Below are 20,499 nucleotides of genomic sequence, written 5' to 3'. Positions count from 1 at the left end.
ACCCAGAACATCATTCAGTTGCAATCTACCAGACCTCTCTGAGACCACTTGCCACTTAAATTTGAATGATAGTAGGGTAGCTTCCAGAAACCAGGGTATATTGGAGTATTTTCAGTACAATGATATTCATTTCTAAATAGGGGATTTTCCCCAGTGCTTTCTGGAATTATTTCTTTTATATGGGATAGGATAAAAACACAAGTCGGTGTTCTTCGATGCCCGTGCTGTGCATTTCGCAAAACTGGCAAAAGGAACACGTTTTACTGACCACTTAGGCATCAGATGAACACTTTCAATCTTGCTCTTACTTTGGAAGATTATTCAGCCAACTGGCATGTATTATTTAGCAGTTGTTTAGATTAATTTATCCTGCTTTTTGCCATTTCTGGAGACCTCTATGAATGGTATTATAACACCCTGAAATGCTTAGCAGTGATCAACGCTCAGAAAGAACCAGATAGATCATTAAAAGCCTCACATCTCCACTTTCTTAAGATACATCTTGAAAGNGCGGGGGGGGGGGGGTGGGTGGGGGCGGAGGAAGGCAGCACTGAGACAGAAACCAAAGGCACCAGAACTGAATGTCTCCTCCCCACCTGACCCGGAGGCAGCCAAGGGCGGCTTGGGGAGCACTCCGCTATGTACAGTGCCGGGGTGCGGAAAGCCAGCTTTGCACGTCTGTAATGCTCTGGGAAGGGGCTGATGGCCATATGCTCGTTCTATCAGGAGACAGAAAATAGAAAGTTGCTTTTCATTAAATGTCAGGTCTTTCAATCCTTTCCACAACATGGAAGATTAAAAAAAAAAAGTTGGTTTCCATTACATTTCAGTATTTTTAATGCTTTCCCTCATTGGTGCCACGAATGTTTAAGGGTTTTCTTTGCAGGGACAGAGCAGGTGTGGAGTATATCCAAGTGTTGAGCAAGTAATGGTTTTACAGATCGTCTCTTCAGGATGCTACTATGGATTGGACGGGTGGGATTCTGGGCGGGTGGGCTTCTAGGCCAGCTGCATGGCCAGGAGCTCCCAGGAGTGCTGTGAGATCCAGGAGACTGCGGCTGGCCTTGCAGCTCATCACGCAGAATGCTGGACCCTTCCTGGAGTCTGTGCGTCTGGTCTGTACGCTCACCTCCACCGGGGTTTCACAGTAACTCCATCACGACCAGGGGAAGAGTGTGTCATACCTCATGCCATCGCTTTGGTGGATATAAGCCAGGGTGACTCCCTGTTCGTCCCTAGGCAGGAACCATTCCAAGTCCAAACACACAAGTTGCTTCCAAGGATGCCACAGAATTATCCAGATTGGGAAGATGGGAGATCCATGGGAAATAACTATGGCCACATTCATCTTCTTCATTTTATCAAATACTTATAGACCTGACACTCCCTTATGGAGAACGGGGACTCTCAGCTGAAGTGTCTGTTTTCTTGAGTTAAAACATCGTAAAGATTTGTGTTTAAGAGCAGGAAGACATTCCTATTTCTAAAGACTCCTTCCCATGTGGGTGGTACATTTATTAAAAAGCTCAAGAAAACAAGTGACTTGTTAGGAAAAATGGACTGAACACAATAAAACAAAACAAAACGAAGCTTCACACCATGGCTCATTCAACAATGATCAAGCATTTAGACCAGATTTTCAAGACATCATATTTAGATCTGTGTTGCTTTTAAGGATGTCTGTTTTTGGCAGCAATGGGAAACTCGTGGCTTGAAATGCACTTGAAATGTATCCAAACTTCAACTGTGAAGCCTTGGAAACATGGGCAATCACGGAGCACAGGCCTTGAGGAACTGGGGAATTACAAGAAGCCAAAAATATAACAGCTATTAGTACTCATCGTAATTGTTGAGATCTGTAAAGTAGGCATTAGAATAGGTCTTCCCAGTGAGATGCGGGTTGAAGTATTTGTTTCTTTCCTCTAGGATCAAGTTGTTTTTGTTAAATGCCTGTAAAAAGGAAAATAATTGAGAGAAAGATTGAAGAATACTCCATGAGCAGTATTTCAGAAAGAGAATATTACTAATGAGGGCACGTTTATGTTAAATTTGAACTCCCTTCTAAGCCTCCTTTATTTTAAAATGTGTTTTCTCACTTACTTGCTTCCTCACGTGATTTGCCTTCCTGACGACATGCCTCATAACTAGAATGAGGTTCGCAGTTTTGGTAAATAGATTTTGAGTATTCTAAACCTTCAATAAACCTACAGCTCTAAGGACTTCAAATCCACGCTTTGAATGTTACATCACTGTTTAAGCAGCATTCTGATGATCATGGATACGTACACGGATAAGAGATTTCAAAGGGGGTTATTTAAGTAAATGCATGAAATTTCAAATGATTTCGTGGCTCGCCATTTTCTACACTAGTGAGCATGAGATGAGAAAACAGCCATTCTTAGTTGGCCCCCGGGCATTTGCCTACATGACGACCTTGATTGGAACCAGGGTCCACATGGTCACGCAAGGACCTGAGTTTAGGGTTCCCGCCATAAGTTCCTGCTTTGCTCTTCCCAGGGCACCTGTTCAAATAACCACTTAGAGCTGAGCCTGCAAAAAGTTAGTGACATCTGTCCCAACCACCTTGTAAGTAACAGGTGCCTGCTATCCTCTCTCTGTCTCCTTCCTGCTCACTGCTGACTGGGGATGGAGGATTGCCCTTCTCTGGGCTCCTGGGATGTGTAAGTAATAAACCTTGGAACTTGACTTCCTTTGGACGAGTGTATTGAAACTTTGCCTTCAGTCAAAACAAGCCTGGGGTGTCCACTTCCCCAAAGCGGGAGCTCGGATGCCAAGGGAGCTGCCTGCCGGTCCCGTGGGGCTGGGGTGGCCTGTGCCTCCTCATTCCACAGGTCACAGCACACATATGCTTAATTTAACACACTGGCTATGTGTCCCCCAACACAGGCTACTGTAGCCACTCTGACACAGAAGCCCTTCCTTATTGAGTCATTAAAGGCACCTCTACTTCCAAAATGCCAAACTATGCCAGGTGGAGGGCAAATATTGAAAGAACTGAAATAAAGATGTAGGATGGTCGGCAGAGGCCAACTGTCCAGGACTGGTGTGGGAAAGGTATCAGAAGAAAGTTCCAGAAGGATCATTAGAGCTGCTCTCCTGCCCTCAGAGCAGTGAAATTTCTTATTTTCTTGAGTGGCTACTGGATCTTAAGTGAGAATGGAAGACCAGCTAACTTATCTTGAGACACTTGAAGTAACAGACAAGCTGATAGTTTGGAATCACATTTAGAGGAGCCCCATTCTTGGGTTCTGAAGGCTTGTTTGGAAGGCTCTTGCTCATAAAAGGAGCTTGTGTTCCTCCTCACACTCTGGGACCTCTGTTCTGAGATGGTGTGAGGGGTGTGTTATTAGTGCCTGGTGCTTCATTCCCAGCCCTAGCACGGGATTAGTACAAGGTGCTGAAGCGTTCTGGATCCTGGTGGTAAGCAAGGCCCATGGGTAAAAGTCAACTGGCTCTGTCTCTGGCCAAGTGCTGGAGAAGGGAGCCTCGTGGTGGGAGGGAAATAAGAGACGACATGGTGGGTCCCAGGACGCAAGACCTTACAAACAGCTTGTAAGCACTGAAGATTCCCACGTTCCCACATGGGGAGGAGATCAAATTTCAGAGGAAATCATCATTGCAGAGAGAAGGTAACCATGTGCTCCCTAAGAATGGTAAGGGGAACCACCAACTTAACAGGAATATAAAAATGAGTATTTCCTTCATTCACATGGGTGGTGGGGCACATGGGATGAAGTAGACAATATCTATGTCCTTCCAGTTACACCCCCGACCTCCTGTATGTTATCTCATTTAAACCTTACAAGAAAGATATGACAGTGCGTACTGCTATACCCATCTTAAAGACGAAGAAACCGAGGTTCAAAGAAGTAACTAACTTGTATTCCAAAACCTGATGCACAACGCCTCAAATAAAAACCACACTTATTTTGTCAGGCACCATTCAAGACATAGGAGAAAATGGAGCCTCAGTGATTGTGAATGACTAGCATTAAGTTTACCCAGTTGGTGACTTATGAACTCAGGTCTTTCTGGTCCAGAGTGGATACCCTTTCCACTCCTTCTTTCCCAGAACTGGCCTCTATTTCTGGGTGGAACACTGAATTAATCACCCACTGGGGAAATTTAACAAGACACTTAGCCCCACACCAGTCCCCACAGCACTTTTATAGAGTGCAAAGCTGAAGAGACTTCATTGTGCACACACGTTATTTGAAGATAGTTTTTATACTAATGGGACAGTTTTTCTCAGGATACCATCTTGGTAATTCCTGCAATGGCCTGTATATTGTATTACCCAGCCTTGGTCCTCATTACCACCGCCTGGCATGTACAGGTCCTTGGCCTGGAGTTCTCTTTGACAAGACCTGTCTTTGAACACAGAAGACACAGTGGAGGCAGAACTGGATGTTGGCCAATGACTCAATATTTCCCAGCATTTTATCCGTCGCTGTTTCTGTGTCCTATTTCTAACACAACTCCCGATACAGGACGCCATCTTGTTTTGCAGACAAAGGAAAGCTAAAAAGGCAGCCATCCTAAGGGACCCCTGTTACCTGACCCTCCACTCTTTCACTGAAGCCAACAGCCCTGAGCCCAGCCAACAGCCCCCCGGACCCTTCTTTGCACGTCTATGTGCTGATCCCTTACCTTGATGGCCTCCACGGAGTCATACTTGTCCAGTTTGTTAATGTGGTTGGTTATGCTGGTGTTGAGAGGGGCGGGAGCGACGGGATGGATGACAGTGGCATCGTGGGACTGCTGCTGGTACCGCTGGCAGTAGGTGTAGACGAGCAGTGTCAGGAGGCAGCCCAGGATGGAGCTGCTCAGCCCCACGGCGATCATGTGGAACACGTTGAACTCTGGGAAGACAGCATCAGAAGTGATGCTACTTTGGAAAAGAACACGCCACTCAACAGCTCAGCGCACTCGGATGAAGGCAGAAAAGCAAAAGGAAAGGTCCCTGACCAATTCCAAACTTAAAGAAATCACAGGACCTTCCTCTGAAATGTTGTGGCCACCAAGACATTTCCCCACAGGAGGTTCAGCTTATTTTAAGTTAGTGCTCTTATGGATCACAATTGGGTTTTTGGACCTCCCCTTGCTACACTAGCAGAAGCATTTTTTTTTTTCTTTAAAGGCTTGCACAAGTCTGCTTGTCTGTTTCGAGTGCGGCATGATCTCTGGTCTATGGGGTTTCTCGACAACATGTTTTCCATGCTCCTTTTTTAAAAAATGTTTTATTTATTTTTGAGAAAGAGAGAGAGAAGGGGAGGGTCAGAGAGAGAGGGAGACACAGAATCCAAAGACAGGCTCCAGGCTCTGAGCTGGCAGTCAGCACAGAGCCCGACGTGGGGCTCGAACCCACTAACCGTGAGGTCATAACCTGAGCTGAAGTCGGATGCTTAACCGACTAAGCCACCCAAGTGCCCCTCGATGCTCCTTAACAGGCAGAGGACTCCTGCCTATGGCCTGACTGTGTCCCACAAACAGAGCGAGAATGCACTTCTTGCTTCCAATTACTGCTCAAAATGACTATATATTGGAGACCTTATAAAGAAAATGGTTTACACCAAAGCAATAAAGTATTTGTGTCAAAGGAATAAAATGATCTTCTGATGGTCATGAAATGACCCTCCTTTACATATTTTTTTGTGTTAAAGTAGCATCTTTGGGTTATTTTCTTTGAGTTATGAAAACAAGATGTAGAAAAAAATGAGTGGATGTGGATTTCTGTCTCTAATAGGCGACTGGCTCGAGGGACATCAAGGTAACATAATTAACACGTTTATAATGTCTGAGAAACAACCAAAAGAAAACATAGATGTTCATCATGTGTTGGTAAAATGCTGTGCAATGAGGGTTTCAAGACATTCAGGGCATAAAGGCATCTGAGTAATGCTCGTGAGGCTGGACTTAGTGAAAATCGGGTGAAGGACAACATGACCTTATTTTCTCTATGCTGTGTTGGTGCTCTGTGGCCAACTTCTTGCCTGCGGGTTCCTGGCCTCTGTCACCTGCACAGGGCACATCCTGAGGACTGGCTTTCAGCCACGGTGTCCCCTCCACCCACCACCAGGGGGCGCAGGGTCACCCATGCTCTTCCCAGATCTGTCCATCCTGCACTCAAATAGGACCATTCCAATGCCTGCGAGGCACACAGCAGACACACAGAGTCCCAGGGTCACAGAGAGAGGCCACCAGGCTCTCAGGGAGAGAAGGCCTGCAATTTTGTCCCCAGGCCCTGGGGTGTGTGCCCCTCAACTACTTTGGCTCCTCCCTGAGGACTTTCAGAGTCACATTCACCTCAGCTGGGTCCACATACCCTCGCTGTGCCCACATATTGATGTTTCCCTCTAGGCTGTGCCCTTTGCTGCTCTGCTCCCAGACGCCGCGCTCTGGGGACCCCTGAGAGGGGAGCTGCTTGCCCAAGTGAGCACAGAGCCTGGGTTCTCTGGGCGCCACAACCCACTGTCTCCTACCCGATTTCTAATGCTGGTGTCCGTGTCTGCAGCACCAGGGTCCTGGAGAATCCAGGCGGGCGTTACTAGAATGTTCTACAGGTAATACCTATTCCCCAACATCCACCTGTTTTTTACTTCTTTATTCTTTAATCAGTGGCTTAACAAAATGGAAGCAAGTCATAAGTCTCCGGCCTCTCTCGATTTTGTCCGAAGCCTCTAGAGCAGGCCACCCCTACCTGGGACGGCTGGACAGAGCATGGAGGGGGCTTCCCGCCACAACCACCAGAAGCATCTCCCATAACGTCGAGGCTGAGCTCAAGGTAAGCAAGAGCAGATTTCACACGTGGTGTCACTGTTTTATACCTTAGCCACTGGACTCCCCAGGGTCAAGGTCATCTACGGATAAGAGTACTTTGCTGCACGGCCAGCCCTTCATTATAACACATGGTGCCCTCTGTATGCAGGTGCTCCGTAATCAGTCACCTGACCCGGGCCTGCAGGTGCCCGGGGAAGGCTGGGCCAGCTGACATCATTATGAGGATTAGACAGTCTTTGTGTCTCGTGCAAGTAAAAATAGCTAAATTGAAAAAGTTTCAACAGGCCTACATTTTTCTGCACTGGGAAAAATAGTGCCTATTGAATCTCTTTTGAATTTGCTTAGTGTGGCCCTTTCCTTGAATATGCTTCTTCTGTTGTTTCTGGTCAGTAATGTTGGAATAGAAACCAACTACCCAGTTGGCTCAACTGGCTGATTTTCTGTACAAAATTTGATGGATTTTTCTTCAAATGGGAAAAAAAGACATCGGCGTTGTCTTCCTAAACATCCCCAAACAGTCTGTTAGGTCATTCCTTTTACCTCTCAGCCCTATGGTCAGGTCCATAGGATCTCTGACTTGCCTAGCCTGGTGTGTCAATGTCAGTAGCCTGAAGATCTAAAAACTCAGTTCTGAATATGATAAGGCCTCTGTGATCTAATCAACAGCATTTCAAGATTGGATTCTGGGTTGGGCAGCCAGTTAGCCCAGCTGACTTGGACACACAGAAGCAGCATTTTAGGATTGGGAGTGGGCTTTGAGCCACGTTCTCCGAGGTGCTCAATGCCCCTGAAGATCTCCCTAACCCAGGGGTGGCCACGGAAAATGGTTGTTAAACCTTCAGTAGGCACAAGAGGGCCGGTCAACTCTGCAGAGACATCTGCCAGCTGACCCCAGGTTCTGTCTTGGCCTCCCAGAGGACGAGAATACTCCTTCAAACCTCTGCTTCACTCTTGGCCTACGCTGCCTCCAAGGACAGCAGGCGTCCCTGGGCCCCGGGTCCAGAGTGCCCAAGAGTATCGCTGACGAGGGCAGCTGTGGCTGCAGCCCCCGGACACAGTCCTCCCAGACACTCACTGCCAGGACCCTCTTCCTGTGGCCGTCCAGGCTTAACGCTCACACTCAGATCACACTGCCTGGGTTCAGACTCTGGCTCCGCTGTGGACTGCCTGGTGAACTTCACCCGTGGCCTCCTCTCTCCGACTCCTACTGACCCTAATGCAGATGACAGTACCTGGCTGCTACCCCTTTCCTAGGATTTGCAAAACCAAAGTCTCTAGAAACTGAGTTTTCCTCCCTCTCCTGGCAGCAAAGCATGACCTGACCTGACCCGACCCTGTCAGGCTGCAGAATGAACGAGAACTAGAGGGGGAACGTTCACACCTTCACTTTGTGCACATCTCACAACAGCATCGTTAATTCACAGAACACAGTCCTGGGCACTACAGCGCGTTATGTGATGGACACTGCATGCCCCGTATCCATCTGAAACCTGATGAATGCTGGACTCCAAACCCTTCTCTATCTGCAAGGTTCTACGTTAAAAGGAACTGTGGGCTGTGGTACCTCCATGAAAACACTTTGTGAGGATCAAAGGGGACACTTCTTGCCATTTAATTCAGTGGCATAGAGTGACTGATCTAAAAATATTAAAGGATATTTACAGCTATGATTATTTTTATGGGAGCTGGTATATATGTATCCTCCAGCTGGGTCCCAAGTTAGTGACTGCCAGTCTGTGAACTCACTGAACTAACATAGGTCAGACACCAGACCGTGCAATTCACAGGCACTGGCGTCTTTTATGATATGACTCTTGGTTCCAGAAGGGCTGGGGCTCTTTGTATCCCCATGATAAATTCCATGTCCCTCACAAAACTCAGAGTGGGTGGTCTGTGAAGATGATTGCATGAACAGATCGACGGCTAACCAAAACAGACAGAATGCAACAGATAGTGGACTCTTAATTAACAGTAAGTACATTCCTAAAACATACCCACGGGGCTCTAGATTCCATCTAAACACGAAGACCAAAGCCTGCGGCTGAGCCGTCTGCCCCCACCCCCCCTACTGTGGAAAGGATTATGGTCAGAATGGGTTTTTATAGGTCACCAGCTACAGGTATGAATATGCCATCTTGGTGTGGATATTGGGTCGGTTTAGCAAAGGTGGACAGAGGGTGGGCTTTGATCAATGGACAGTCAGCCCGTCCTGCTCAGATAAGTTAAGCATAGAGAGTAAAGTCTAAATTTATCATGAACTGGAACCAGAGAATGTGATTTTTGTCATTCAGGTTTGCAGAAAGTTTAAAAGTACCTCTAGAGGTGTCACTACAACCTATACCCCCTTATAATTTTGTCACTCCAGCGCTCTGGAGGTTTGAGGCTGGCCACCATGTATCTGCACTGTTAACATCAACAAAATGCTGGAGTCGGGTTTTACTCATGAAAAAATTAAGTATAGCTGATATCAAGATCACTTGTTCATAAAGCTTCTTAGCATCCACCAACCCTCCCCGCCTAGAAAAGTTTATTAAACCATAGAGTACTGGGCCCCCTTCAGAGAGGTTCTGATTCTACAGACTGAGGTGGGACCTGAGACCCTGCATGCCTGTGATGTTCCGCGGTGATGCTGATGGTCCTGGTCAAGGTACTGCCCCTGAGAACCACTGATCCAGATGTCAAATATTGACCATTTGTAGTTATGCTACCAGAGTGGAAGGTGTTTGGATCAAGTGTTTCTCCAGTCTGTTTTTCTTGGCCCAAACATCATGAGAAACATATGGGAAGAGAAATGATTGGAAAATAACAGAAATCAATTAAAAACTGGTTTTAAAAAAAGTTTAAAAACATTAGTTAAAAAGAGGAACTTACCCCCGCACCTCTTCTCTTCTACACTACTGGATCTTGCCACAGATACTTCTGGAAAAAAAATTAAATCATGATGGGTAAAGGGTGTTGGGAAGGAAGAAAACATTAATGATTCATTTACAAAATGTCTACATTTCGAGTTTCCTGTGAGTCCAAGTTCCAAAAGTGTTGATTAACTGTTAAAAAACAAATTACATGTGTTTCTTTGTTTTAACCAACCTGAGATGCATTTGGTCAAGGTCATCTAGGTCAGGAAGGAGTGAGACTCATTATCACAGAAAGAAAAGGCTATAGTCCTTTGGGTTGAAACTAAGGCACTAACTTCAAAATAAAGGCAAGTATGTGATGATTTTCCATTACTGTATATTTTGCCAGCTGTGAGCCCCACAGCGTCTGCCTTGGTGTTTCCCTCCGAACTCTGGCTGCATCACAGCCAGTGTTGTCAAATCCCTGCAGAGGGGGGGGACCAATCCAGTGGAGCTCGGAGAAAACCGCCATAACAAGTAAAGTCCCCATTCAGAGCTCACTCATGCTCTTTGCCATGGCAGACATAAATACACAAATAAAATGCCAATGAGGGAGCAGATCCCAAGGATGTTTTAAGCCACAAGGACCAAACACCATTTTAGAAGACCAGAAATGTGATTCTTTCCTGAATATTCACTGGGTTACAAAAATTAGCAGTATGTCTATGGTTAAGAAGGAAAATGACACAAGAAACACTGCAGTTCTATACCATACATGATGGAGGTGCCTTATAAGATGAACGCTACTAATTTTCTGTAAAATATGATCACCTTTTCCATAAGTGGAAGAAAACAAGGTCATTACCTATTATTACCTTGTAAGAGGTTGCTCTCTGCTTTGGTCTACATCAGTCCTAAGGTCCCCCTGGGGACATGTACAAAATGATTTATAAGTATCTCAGACTGTGCCTACAGGGAACATGTGACAGATGATTTGCTACCATTGATAACTAAACATCGATTTCACATGGAAAAGCCTGTTGCCTCAGGGCCAGCCAGTCTCGTCTCCAAGATGAGCACCATGGTAGATTTCCATTTTCCCAAATGTATTAAGGCTGCAAAAGAATTGGCCCCTTTTCTCTGTACAAACACATGCACACAGCATGACATAAGCATTTAACCTAATGGTAAAATAACAAAATAATTTATCTTAAATTTTTTGAGCAAAATCTCCTCCCTGTGTTATAGTCAGTAAATTGTAAAAGACGTGTGCTCAAAAAAAAATCTTAAAACTCATGGCCTAAATTCAACCCCCACTTATCTGTAAATCTATTGTCTAATTATTTTGAAACCACAAGGGTTGACAGGATCGGCTCTGTTTCACCAAACATGACTTCCGAGGACAGATAACACTCCCACTCATGACTCATTTCCTCTCTACATGATGGGAATGATGTTGTTCACATTGATAAGCATCTCTGCTCTCACCTGGGATGAAATTGGAATCAAAGACACACGGCCGGCTCTCCGTGGTGTTTCCAGAACACTGGCTGCCCACAGGGAACAGAAGGATGCACTGGCGGGCACGGACCTGGACTCCAGACACGTCGCACTCAGACCAGTCTGACCACTCCGACCAGCTCTCTGCAATGACCGGAAGGGGATGGGACAACAGTGCCCACGGAGATCGATCAACCTGGAAGTCCTGGAGCTCACATACGTTACTTTCAATGTTCATATTACATTTTTAACGGGTCTGTGTGTAAATAAGATAGACAACTAGCCTCTGACCACTCCAGGAAGTACATCACACATGGGCATGGATAAAAGGGCTGATATATCTTGGGGCGCCTGGGTGGCTCAGGCAGTTAGGCGTCCGACTTCGGCTCAGGTCACGATCTCATGGTTCGTGGGTTCAAGCCCCACATCGGGCTCTGTGCTAACAGCTTGGAGCCTGGACCCTGTTTCAAATTCTCTGTCTCCCTCTCTCTCTGACCCTCCCCTGCTCGCGCTGTCTCTATCTCCCAAAAATAAATAAAACATTTAAAAAAAAAAAAAAAGGGCTGATATATCTTGATCAAAAATCAAATATGCTTAAAACACATTTTCTAGAACCCATGTTATTTTGCTGCTTTAAAGTCATTGTATTAGATGCTCAGTAAGCTAATTCGTGAGGTCCAGCTGTGCAGACATGGTCAGTGATCAGGGGGGAGAAATCACCAGTGCAGACACCATTTCCCCCCTGGCACTGCTCTCCAGTGAAGACCAGCCCTCAAAGGCTTTCCTGCAAAATTCCTACAGGGCTCAGAGCTGAAGCAAGAGAAATGACAATGTGCGAACGCCTGTGTTTACTGTTGCCTGCATGCAGAAGGTCGGAGCACGTGTCTTGAGTTAAGGCCCAAAGCTGAGTGATGAAAGGTCACTTCACCTCAAAGTGGAAAATTTGCTCGGATCTGTTAAATTCGCCCAGGCTTACAGATGTGTGAAAAGAGAGGAGCGACACTTATATTTTAAGTAAGGGGGGTAAAAAATAATAATAAAAAAAAGAACTCTCAGTATTATTTGAAAAAAATTAAACACAATAAAAAGATGTTTCTATGCAGTTTGCTTTTTTCTTCTTTTTAGATTTCAGTATCATCTTTGGATTATAGGGGAGGTTTGGAAATCAAACATGTGCTTTGGTTCACTGTAAAGAGATGACATTTTTCCTCAAAAATGTATCAAGCGCCAGATGTGGGGATGACTGAGACTCTGGTTTCTAGGCACTTTTCTGTATAAATGGAACCTTCCAGAAAGACCTGCAGGAGCAAGTTAACAACAAAAAGGATGAGCATTTCAATGTCAAAGTTAGACTCAGAGGAGAGCATCTCATTCATTCCTAATGGGCCTGTTGGGTGTGGAGGCTTTTGCAGTGCATCCACTGGGCACCTGTGCTGGCCAGCCTTGGAGCCTGCCTGCCCCATCCCCCACACCTGAGGCCGAGTCCTTCACAAGGGCTCTCCTTGCTCCCCACTCTGATTTTCAGGTCCCACTACCAGGTTAAACCTTTTAATAATACATGGTGATAACCAGCTTCTGTTACGAGCTGTGACACTATGACACGGTGGCAGCTATCTGAACCCAGGACAGGGTGGTGTGTGTCACTTCAAGGAGAATAGCGAGGGACTGAGGTGTCCCTCTTTCAGTATTTGCCGTCATGGGCTACCATCAATTTCACCGTTTCTAAATCAATCGAGGCAAGAGGCGAGTCTGCCCAGAGTCATGGAACCTTCCAGGCCGCTCACCGGGGCAGGGCTGCGTGTTGCAGAGAGCTTCCTCCGTATGCAGCCCCAGGCAGATGTCTCCTCCGTAGGCCGGCGCTGGGTTTGTGCACGAGCGGGTCCTCATGTAGTGTCCACCGCCACAGGTCGCCGAGCACTTTGACCAGGGGGACCAGCAAGACCACACGCCATCCACTGGGAAGGGACACAAAGGCCTATCACTGCTGAACTCCTCGCCTGACCAGCCTGACGCGGCTGCAGACGGGGCGTGCACCGCGGGAAGGCATCTGCGCACCCCCGACCGCTCCCAGGGCTGCCCGGCCTCTTCCTCCTGGCAAAGAAACCACTTTTGCGTATTTCTCCCTCTGCTTTCTCAGTTCCTCTTACCTGCTCTTTCGGGCAGTATTTCCAAGCATATAATATGCAAGCATGTAGACAGCTGGGCAGTGCTATGTATGTAATACCAAGTCCCTGTTCTGGGAAGGACCGTGAACCACCTTCTGTGGTCATGACCGGGGAGGCCAGTGAGCGCTCACGTTTGCTAACCACAGAGTCGACCGACAGCCGAGGATCAGCAGCCGCAGACACAGGCTTCCTTACTAACTGCGTTATGATGTGCTCGTGACAGCGGGATAGAGAAAAGCTAACGGGTCCTGGCAGGAACTGTGAAGGATGCTTCTAGATGGGGGCACCCAGCAACCGAACTAAGCATAAACCATGTGGACTTGGGACAGGAGACTAAAGACAGGAATCCTAGGATCTGCAGCCAGACTTCAGATGATAACGCAGGTGAGTTTTCCAGCATGACCACGAGCCACAACTGGCCCCATGTCTGCAGGTAGCTCAGAGCATGACTTGTCCTCCCCAGGCTGGGCTCCTGATGCCTGGGCCCGGGCCTCCGGAACGGAGGAGTCAGCGGCCTGCCTCCTCGGGGACCTCAGGGCTCTCGCCTTGCGTTGGCTGCTGTGGCTAACACACCTCACCCGGCTTCGGTCTGTGACACTGTCCTATCTGACCCGCTGTTTACCTAATTCCTGAAGGATCTCCCTCCTGCCAGGCAGCCCCAGTTTTTTCTGAGTCGCACAGTAAAGCTGTGAGACTTTGTGAACCGGCTAAGGCCATGACTGTCAACAGTGGGCAGAAACAACCATAACCACAGCTAACTAAAAAGCTGACGACAGATTCACTATGACCACACGCAGAGGGTTTCATAGGTCACGTTCTCTGTATCCTAAAAAGAAAAAACAAAACAAAAAACCAAGCAAACAAACAGAAGCTACCATGAAAAGCAATGCCAGCATCCTTCAGGACCCATGGCTGTTTTGGCTACAATCACATTGTTTGTGTTTTAATACACCCACCATGATTTAATATGTCTTTATGGAGTAATATTTTTCTTTAGATACAGGCATAGGTAAAATTTTTTTTGAGAAACATAAGAGGAATTTCATTAAAAAAATTTTTTTTAATGTTTATTTTTGAGAGAGACAGACAGAGCATGAGGGCATGAGTGGCAGAGAGAGAGAGAGGGAGACACAGAAGCTGAAGCAGGCTCCAGGCTCTGAGCTGTCCGCACAGAGCCCAACACGGGGCTCGAACCCACGAACCATGAGATCATGACCTGAGCCGCAGCCGAACACTTAACTGACTGAGCCACCCAGGCGCCCCATGTTTCTCATGATAGACCTGCTGGCCAATGGGCAACAGGTATATGAAACAATGTTCCAGATCACTAATTATCAGGGAAATGCAATTCAAAACCACAGTAAGACCTCACCTCACCCCTGCCAGGATGGAGTTGATAAAAAGGATGACAAGTAGATAATGATGTGCGTGAGGACGTAGAGAAATTAGAACCCTTGCACACTGTTGGTGCAAACGCAAACTGGTGCAGCCACAGGGGAAAGCACCATGGTGGTTCCCCAAAAAATGAAAACCAAGCTACTGTGTGTCCCGCTTCTGGGCAGAGCTACCCGAAAGGATTGACACCAAGATATCTAAAAGATACCTGCATTCCCCTGTCCACTGAACATTATTCACAATTCTTGTGGCTTGTGGCTATTCCACGAGGCAACAATGCGTTGCTGTGGCGCACTGAGTCCATAGTTAGCAGGACTGCCTTGTGCGGTCTGACCAGCACTGCATTAACAGTACAGTCATTTAATAAAGATTTGTTAAGCCTTTGTTATCTCATGTGGGTGGCTCTCGTGTGAAATATTCTTACCACAATAAAAAACAAAAGAGGTTAAACATTTTAAAAACAAACCAAAGATTAAGTGCTTTCAATCACAATCATTTTATAATCATGCAGGATCTAACGGTTACACATACCAGGGAGTCGATGAGCTCCTAAGTGCAACCTACATTGTGTTATTTCAAATAGTATTCGCTCCTATAATGTGTCAACCAATATGCTAAATATCATCGGATCTCATCTAATAAATGCTGTGCACCCCATACACACCAACTGTCCTCTGGGTATCGTGAAAATCTCCCCCGGCACAGGACTGTTTGCTGTTTGTTTGATAGAGAGAATGTCATTCTTGCTCGAAATGTGAACAGTTTGGGGGAACATTTGTAACAGAACCCAGTTGCTAGAGCATTCCCACTTGTCAGTTTAAGCCACAAGATCACATCGAACCTCTACCACTTGCCATTACAACTGCATTGCCTTGAGGGATAGTTAAGAGTTGGGCAAATAGATGCTTCCTGTACAAAGGGAAATCAAAGGAAAATCCCAGCCACTTCATTCCATCAGGTAGTTGCCCTGGTCTGTCACTGTCCGATGCCCCCAGACCAATTCGACCCTGCCCCTGGCTTCCCACCATCTCAGCCTCGTGCTGACATTACAGATCTCAACCTTCTGCTGGGAGCAGTGACTCGGGTTAAGGGGGATGGTGCTTTGTACTGGATGAAAAATGATACTGAGTATTGAAATGCCATTTCATATTAGGAAGGCTCACGTATTTCCAAAATAGAAATTACAGAGTATTAAAGAACTCCACGACATAGTCTTCGCTGCCAGGGATCATGCAGAACCTGGTTGGGAAACAGGAACTTGGAAGCCAAGAAAATCGCAGAAACATAGCCACCCTGCTAGGCATGCGCGCCAGGGAAACTGGGCCCGGCTGAGCGCATGACATCTTCCTTTTCTGCTATACAAACTTGGCTGGCCTAACAAAACAACTATACTAGTGGAAATAATAACTCGCTCACTATTGCCCCTTGTCCTCACCACCAGCATGGGGGGTATTCTAGAAATGTAGGACCGAAGTGCAGAGGGGTTAGAGGACAGAGGGAATGCGTGGGGAGTGGGCCTGGTGGGCTGAGCCCAGGACTGGGCACAAAGTAGGGTTTCTCGTAACTCCTGTCCTGTTGCTAAAACTCCTGTGGGAATCTCCTCCTGGCCAAGAAAGGCCAGCTCATTGGCAGATCAGACAAATATATGAAAGCTCAGATGCCACATTTTTTGCAAGGAGCAAAGCAATTAATTATAGGGAATTGATTTTAAGCAAATGAGATGTGTAGATTATGTAAACTTCATAGAAGAGAATGACAATTCGTGTTCCAGCTGAATCTTCCACCCACTACGTAAGAATGGTGGTCACAGGAAGTACAATTACTAGTGATCTAAAGAGCAGAGCAAAATGAAATGATTAACGTCTGAGTGTCAGGCATCCTGTGGGCTGTCGGAGACATAAGCCCTATATTTATAGTTCTCCAGGACGTGGGCGTGTTTGACATTAATTTTTCAGTGTCCTGACTGGAGCCACACAGGTCTTCACGGTAGGACTGCTGTGCTCTGGGCTCCTCCAGGGACCCCTGGGCAGAAGTTTCTTGCACTAGCTGCCCTTACTCCAATCCTCAGGGCTCCTTCTGGACAGAAGTTATGTCTCATGATCCTTTTGTGTCATCTGCGCTTTACAGAACAAAGCGTAGGTTCAAGGACTTCATGAAGAGAAAGGCACAGTGTTCTCAGCTCATCATGGTGTCTAACACATTATCTATAGAACACACATCCGCCCCAACTCATCATTTTGATACAGAGTCTGCGCTTCCATTAGATTCTCACTCAGCGTCCCTCCTCCCTCATCCTTATGGTTTTCATAAATATACATCGAATCTTATTTGAATATGAATAGCGCTTAGTAACAAAGAACTACCTGTTGACTCCAGGAATCCTTAGCTCTGAAATAAACATGGGTTGACAAAAGGAGTGAAGAAAGACCAAGATATTTCTCAGTGTTGGAGGAAAATTACGTAGGTGAAGTTACTACCAGATCAACCCACACAAGGGGAGAAAGGATCATTGCAACATGATCTCGACTCTATAACCTTATTGCAGTTTATTATACAAACTGGAATTGGGAGATCAAATTTTTCACTGACTGATGTAAAGGATTTTCCATTCATCTAGCCTTCGATTTTCAAATTTAATCATAATGAGAAAACTTATTTTTAAATAAGATATAGTGCTCATTTGTAGCTGTTCTTTATGGACCCAATAGAACTAAGGAGGAGTAAATTCACAGGGAGGAGAGTGTCCTAAATGAGGTAAAAATAGCTGGATGAGCAGCTTGGCACCAACATTCCTGAGTGCTTCCAACCCCTCCTTGCCAAGCTCCATCCTATCGTGTGTTTAGGAATTTTCTAGAAGGTGGGAGAGAGGATGGACATTTGCCCAACTCAGTCCCCCCTGAACTTCCTCATTCCCAAGTGGAAAGTCACAGAAGCCCCTCTGAATAATTCCACAACCCTCTGGAATTTTGGCTTTCAGAAAGAAAATGAGGATGGAGCTATTTCAAGACATTAAGGTTATGTATACATGATACTGGCTTGACCATCAAATAGACTAAAATAAAAACAGCCCCCAAGTCATGTTAAGGGATGTCTCTGAGACGAGTCTGAGCCTTACACTCAAGGACCAAAGTGGCATCCAAACATTTCCAAGCTTGTTGACAGTGATGAGTGCTCGTGTCTGGATCCTGGGGAGGCGTGGGTGGACGGAGGCATCCTGGCATTCCCTTGTCGCCCTCCCTGTTCAGGGAGTTTTTATAACACGGATCCTGATCTAATGATGTCACCAACGAACACTCTCCCAGCTCTGAGAAGGAATCCTACTCTCTGTGCTGGGGCTGTGGGAAAGAACTGGCTCCGTGACCTTTCCCACCCCCTCAGCATCACTTAGTTGGGAGAGCTGAGTGGCTGAAGGGAAAAGTCTCTGGACGCTGGAGAAATACAGGCAGAGACAGTCCAAGACAGGCAGTGGAACAGCCATAGCAACAAGGGCATTATTGGGATTCTCAGCTATAAAGCTGAGAACTATGTATTTTCAGTTTAATGTACATTTATTCAACCAGCCATTCAACTATCTATCCATCCACCAATTCATCCACCACCCATCCATCTATCAGCCCTTCACCTATCTGTTCATTTGCCAATCCACCCATCACCCATTCACCCTCCCGCCTATCCACCCATCCACCATCTATCCATTATTCATCGATCCATCCACCCACCTATCTATCCAACACCAATTCACCCAGCACCCATCCATCATCTATCCATCCATCTATTCGTCCAGTCATCCATCCAACAAGTGTTCATTGAGCACTGCTGGGAGCCGGTTCCTTGCTTAAGGAACTTAGAAACTTATTTGTACCTGCCGAAAAAGATGCTATGCTCGCAGCCTTCTGTACTTTGGAAGGCACTGTACCTGGTGTTTGGAAAGGGCCCTCCCCCACCCCATTTCTGCTTGTCTAGTTGGCCACCTCCTCTCTGTACCCTCAGGTCCCAGTTCAGGGGCCACCTGATCGGTTTGCCGCCATGATTCCAGCTCAATGGGTCCTTGGCTGATGTAGTCACTGCATCTTGTCACCCGCCCAAAGCCAGTGACCATACTGGGTTGACATTATTCCCAGGGTGCCTCCTCACTGAACTCTAGGTTCCTTTCTGCCCTGGACCATATCACTGTGCCCACAGGGAATCCTGTGGATGGTGCACATGGATAGGTGGGCTGTCCAGAAATGTTTGCTGACACAATTGAAGGAAGGAAGGATGGAAGGAAGGAAGGAAGGAAGGAAGGAGGGAGGGAAGGAGGGAAGGAAAGAAGACCAAGTAACTATGGGCTTGTTTTCTAATCGTTCTATGAATGATCACCGAGAACTGTTTTGCAGGTGCCAGGCCTGTGCTGGGAGCCGGGGACAACGCAGGGAGCAGGTCTGTCACAGAAGTCCCTGCTGTCCTGGAGCCTTCACTCAACAGAGCCAAAGGCAACACACACAGCCCAGACAGTGCCCGAGTGGCCGTGTGGCGTCGACAACAGACTCTGACCATGGGAGCATCAGCTGCAAGCAAGTCAGGTGCTGGAGCCACATCCTGAGCTGCGGCGGGGGGGACACAGAGAGGCCGGAGCAGGGACTACGACAGACGGTGCTCAGAGCCGTGTCTGCACACGGCATCCTGTCTGGGAGGACGGAGGCTCTTTAAGCTCATTTGTTAACCCCGTGATTGCTTCGTTTGGGAGTTGGTGGAATGAGACACCAGATCTCAGGACGCAGACAACACAGCTTCTGTCGGCCTCTGGGAGGAAGAGTATGTTTAGAGAACTGAACTCAGCTCAAAGTGGAGGGCTGCTGACCGAGGACACGAGCGGCTGGTTGTCTGCCACCTGGTGGGTCATTCTTGATACCTGTCGCCCTGGGGGAGGAGTCTGTGGTATGAAGAGGAGGGGGGCGGCCCCAGGACTGCTGGGCGCATCAGTTTGGGAGGAGGCCAGCCTCCAGTTTCGAAGACATAACATATCTCTCGAAGCCACGACGAGGGCCGACTTCTCCATCAGGCACGAGGCCTAGGGCCCAGGACCTTTGTTGGGGCTCATGTGAATGTTTTAGTTGCATTTAAATAAGGAGACATAGGGGCGCCTGGGTGGCTCAGTCACTTAAGCATCTCTTGGTCTGGGCTCCGGTCATGGTCTCATGGTCAGCTCTGCGAGGACGGCTCAGAGCCTGCTTGGGATTCCCTCTTCCTCTCTCTCTGCCCCCGTGCTCCCACGCTCTTTCTCTCTCTCAAAATAAATAAATAAACATTTAAAAAAAACAGAAATAAATGAATATAATCCAGCCTAGGTTATATCTGTCTTTATACCACTGCAGTTCGAAAATATAATCTGTGATTTTTACATAGGTATCGTCTCAAGCATAAAACTGGGGAAACTGAGCAAGCCTCCTAAACCAGAAGGTCTTCAAAGGCCCTCGATCTTTCAGACGTTTTCCAGATGACTCAACCCACTCACCTGGGCAGGGCAGAATGTTGCATTCCTGGTATTCCAGGGAGGGGCCCAGGCAAGGCAAGCCCCCATACTTGGGCTCGGGGTTGTTGCAAACCCGCTTCCGGTGCCGGATGCCCCTGCTGCAGTCGCGGCTGCACTGGGACCACGACGTCCAGGCTGACCAGGCCCCGTTGACGGTGTGGGCTGAGTATCTCCCGGCACGCAGGAAATCACCAGAAAGGCCTGCCAAGGAAATGGCCCAAGTGTGATTTTATTAGACGTCCTTAGAGGAAGCACAGTGCAAACTAACTTTCATTCTGCATCAGCTGCCTGC

At 47.1% G+C, this 20,499-nt stretch overlaps 1 protein-coding gene across 1 annotated transcript in view; it reads right to left on the bottom strand.

The window, feature by feature from the left end:
- Positions 1–578: 578 nt before the first annotated feature.
- The window catches only part of SEMA5A (semaphorin 5A), a 368,380-nt gene continuing 348,459 nt past the window's right edge, over positions 579–20,499 (bottom strand). Inside the window, exons 17-22 of the mRNA XM_077749424.1 lie at positions 20,190–20,408; positions 12,920–13,090; positions 11,124–11,279; positions 9,673–9,720; positions 4,672–4,883; positions 579–1,950 (exon numbers count right to left, since the gene is read on the bottom strand). Coding sequence (XP_077605550.1) covers positions 1,831–1,950; positions 4,672–4,883; positions 9,673–9,720; positions 11,124–11,279; positions 12,920–13,090; positions 20,190–20,408 — 926 coding nt within the window. The 3' untranslated portion in view covers positions 579–1,830. The remainder of the gene's footprint in view (positions 1,951–4,671; positions 4,884–9,672; positions 9,721–11,123; positions 11,280–12,919; positions 13,091–20,189; positions 20,409–20,499) is intronic.

Source organism: Crocuta crocuta, unplaced genomic scaffold, assembly GCF_008692635.1.
Source record: "Crocuta crocuta isolate KB4526 unplaced genomic scaffold, BGI_CrCroc_1.0 scaffold89, whole genome shotgun sequence".
Lineage (NCBI taxonomy): Eukaryota > Metazoa > Chordata > Mammalia > Carnivora > Hyaenidae > Crocuta > Crocuta crocuta.
The sequence above is the reverse complement of the archived record's forward strand: the minus strand, read 5'-3'. Positions and strand labels throughout refer to the sequence as shown.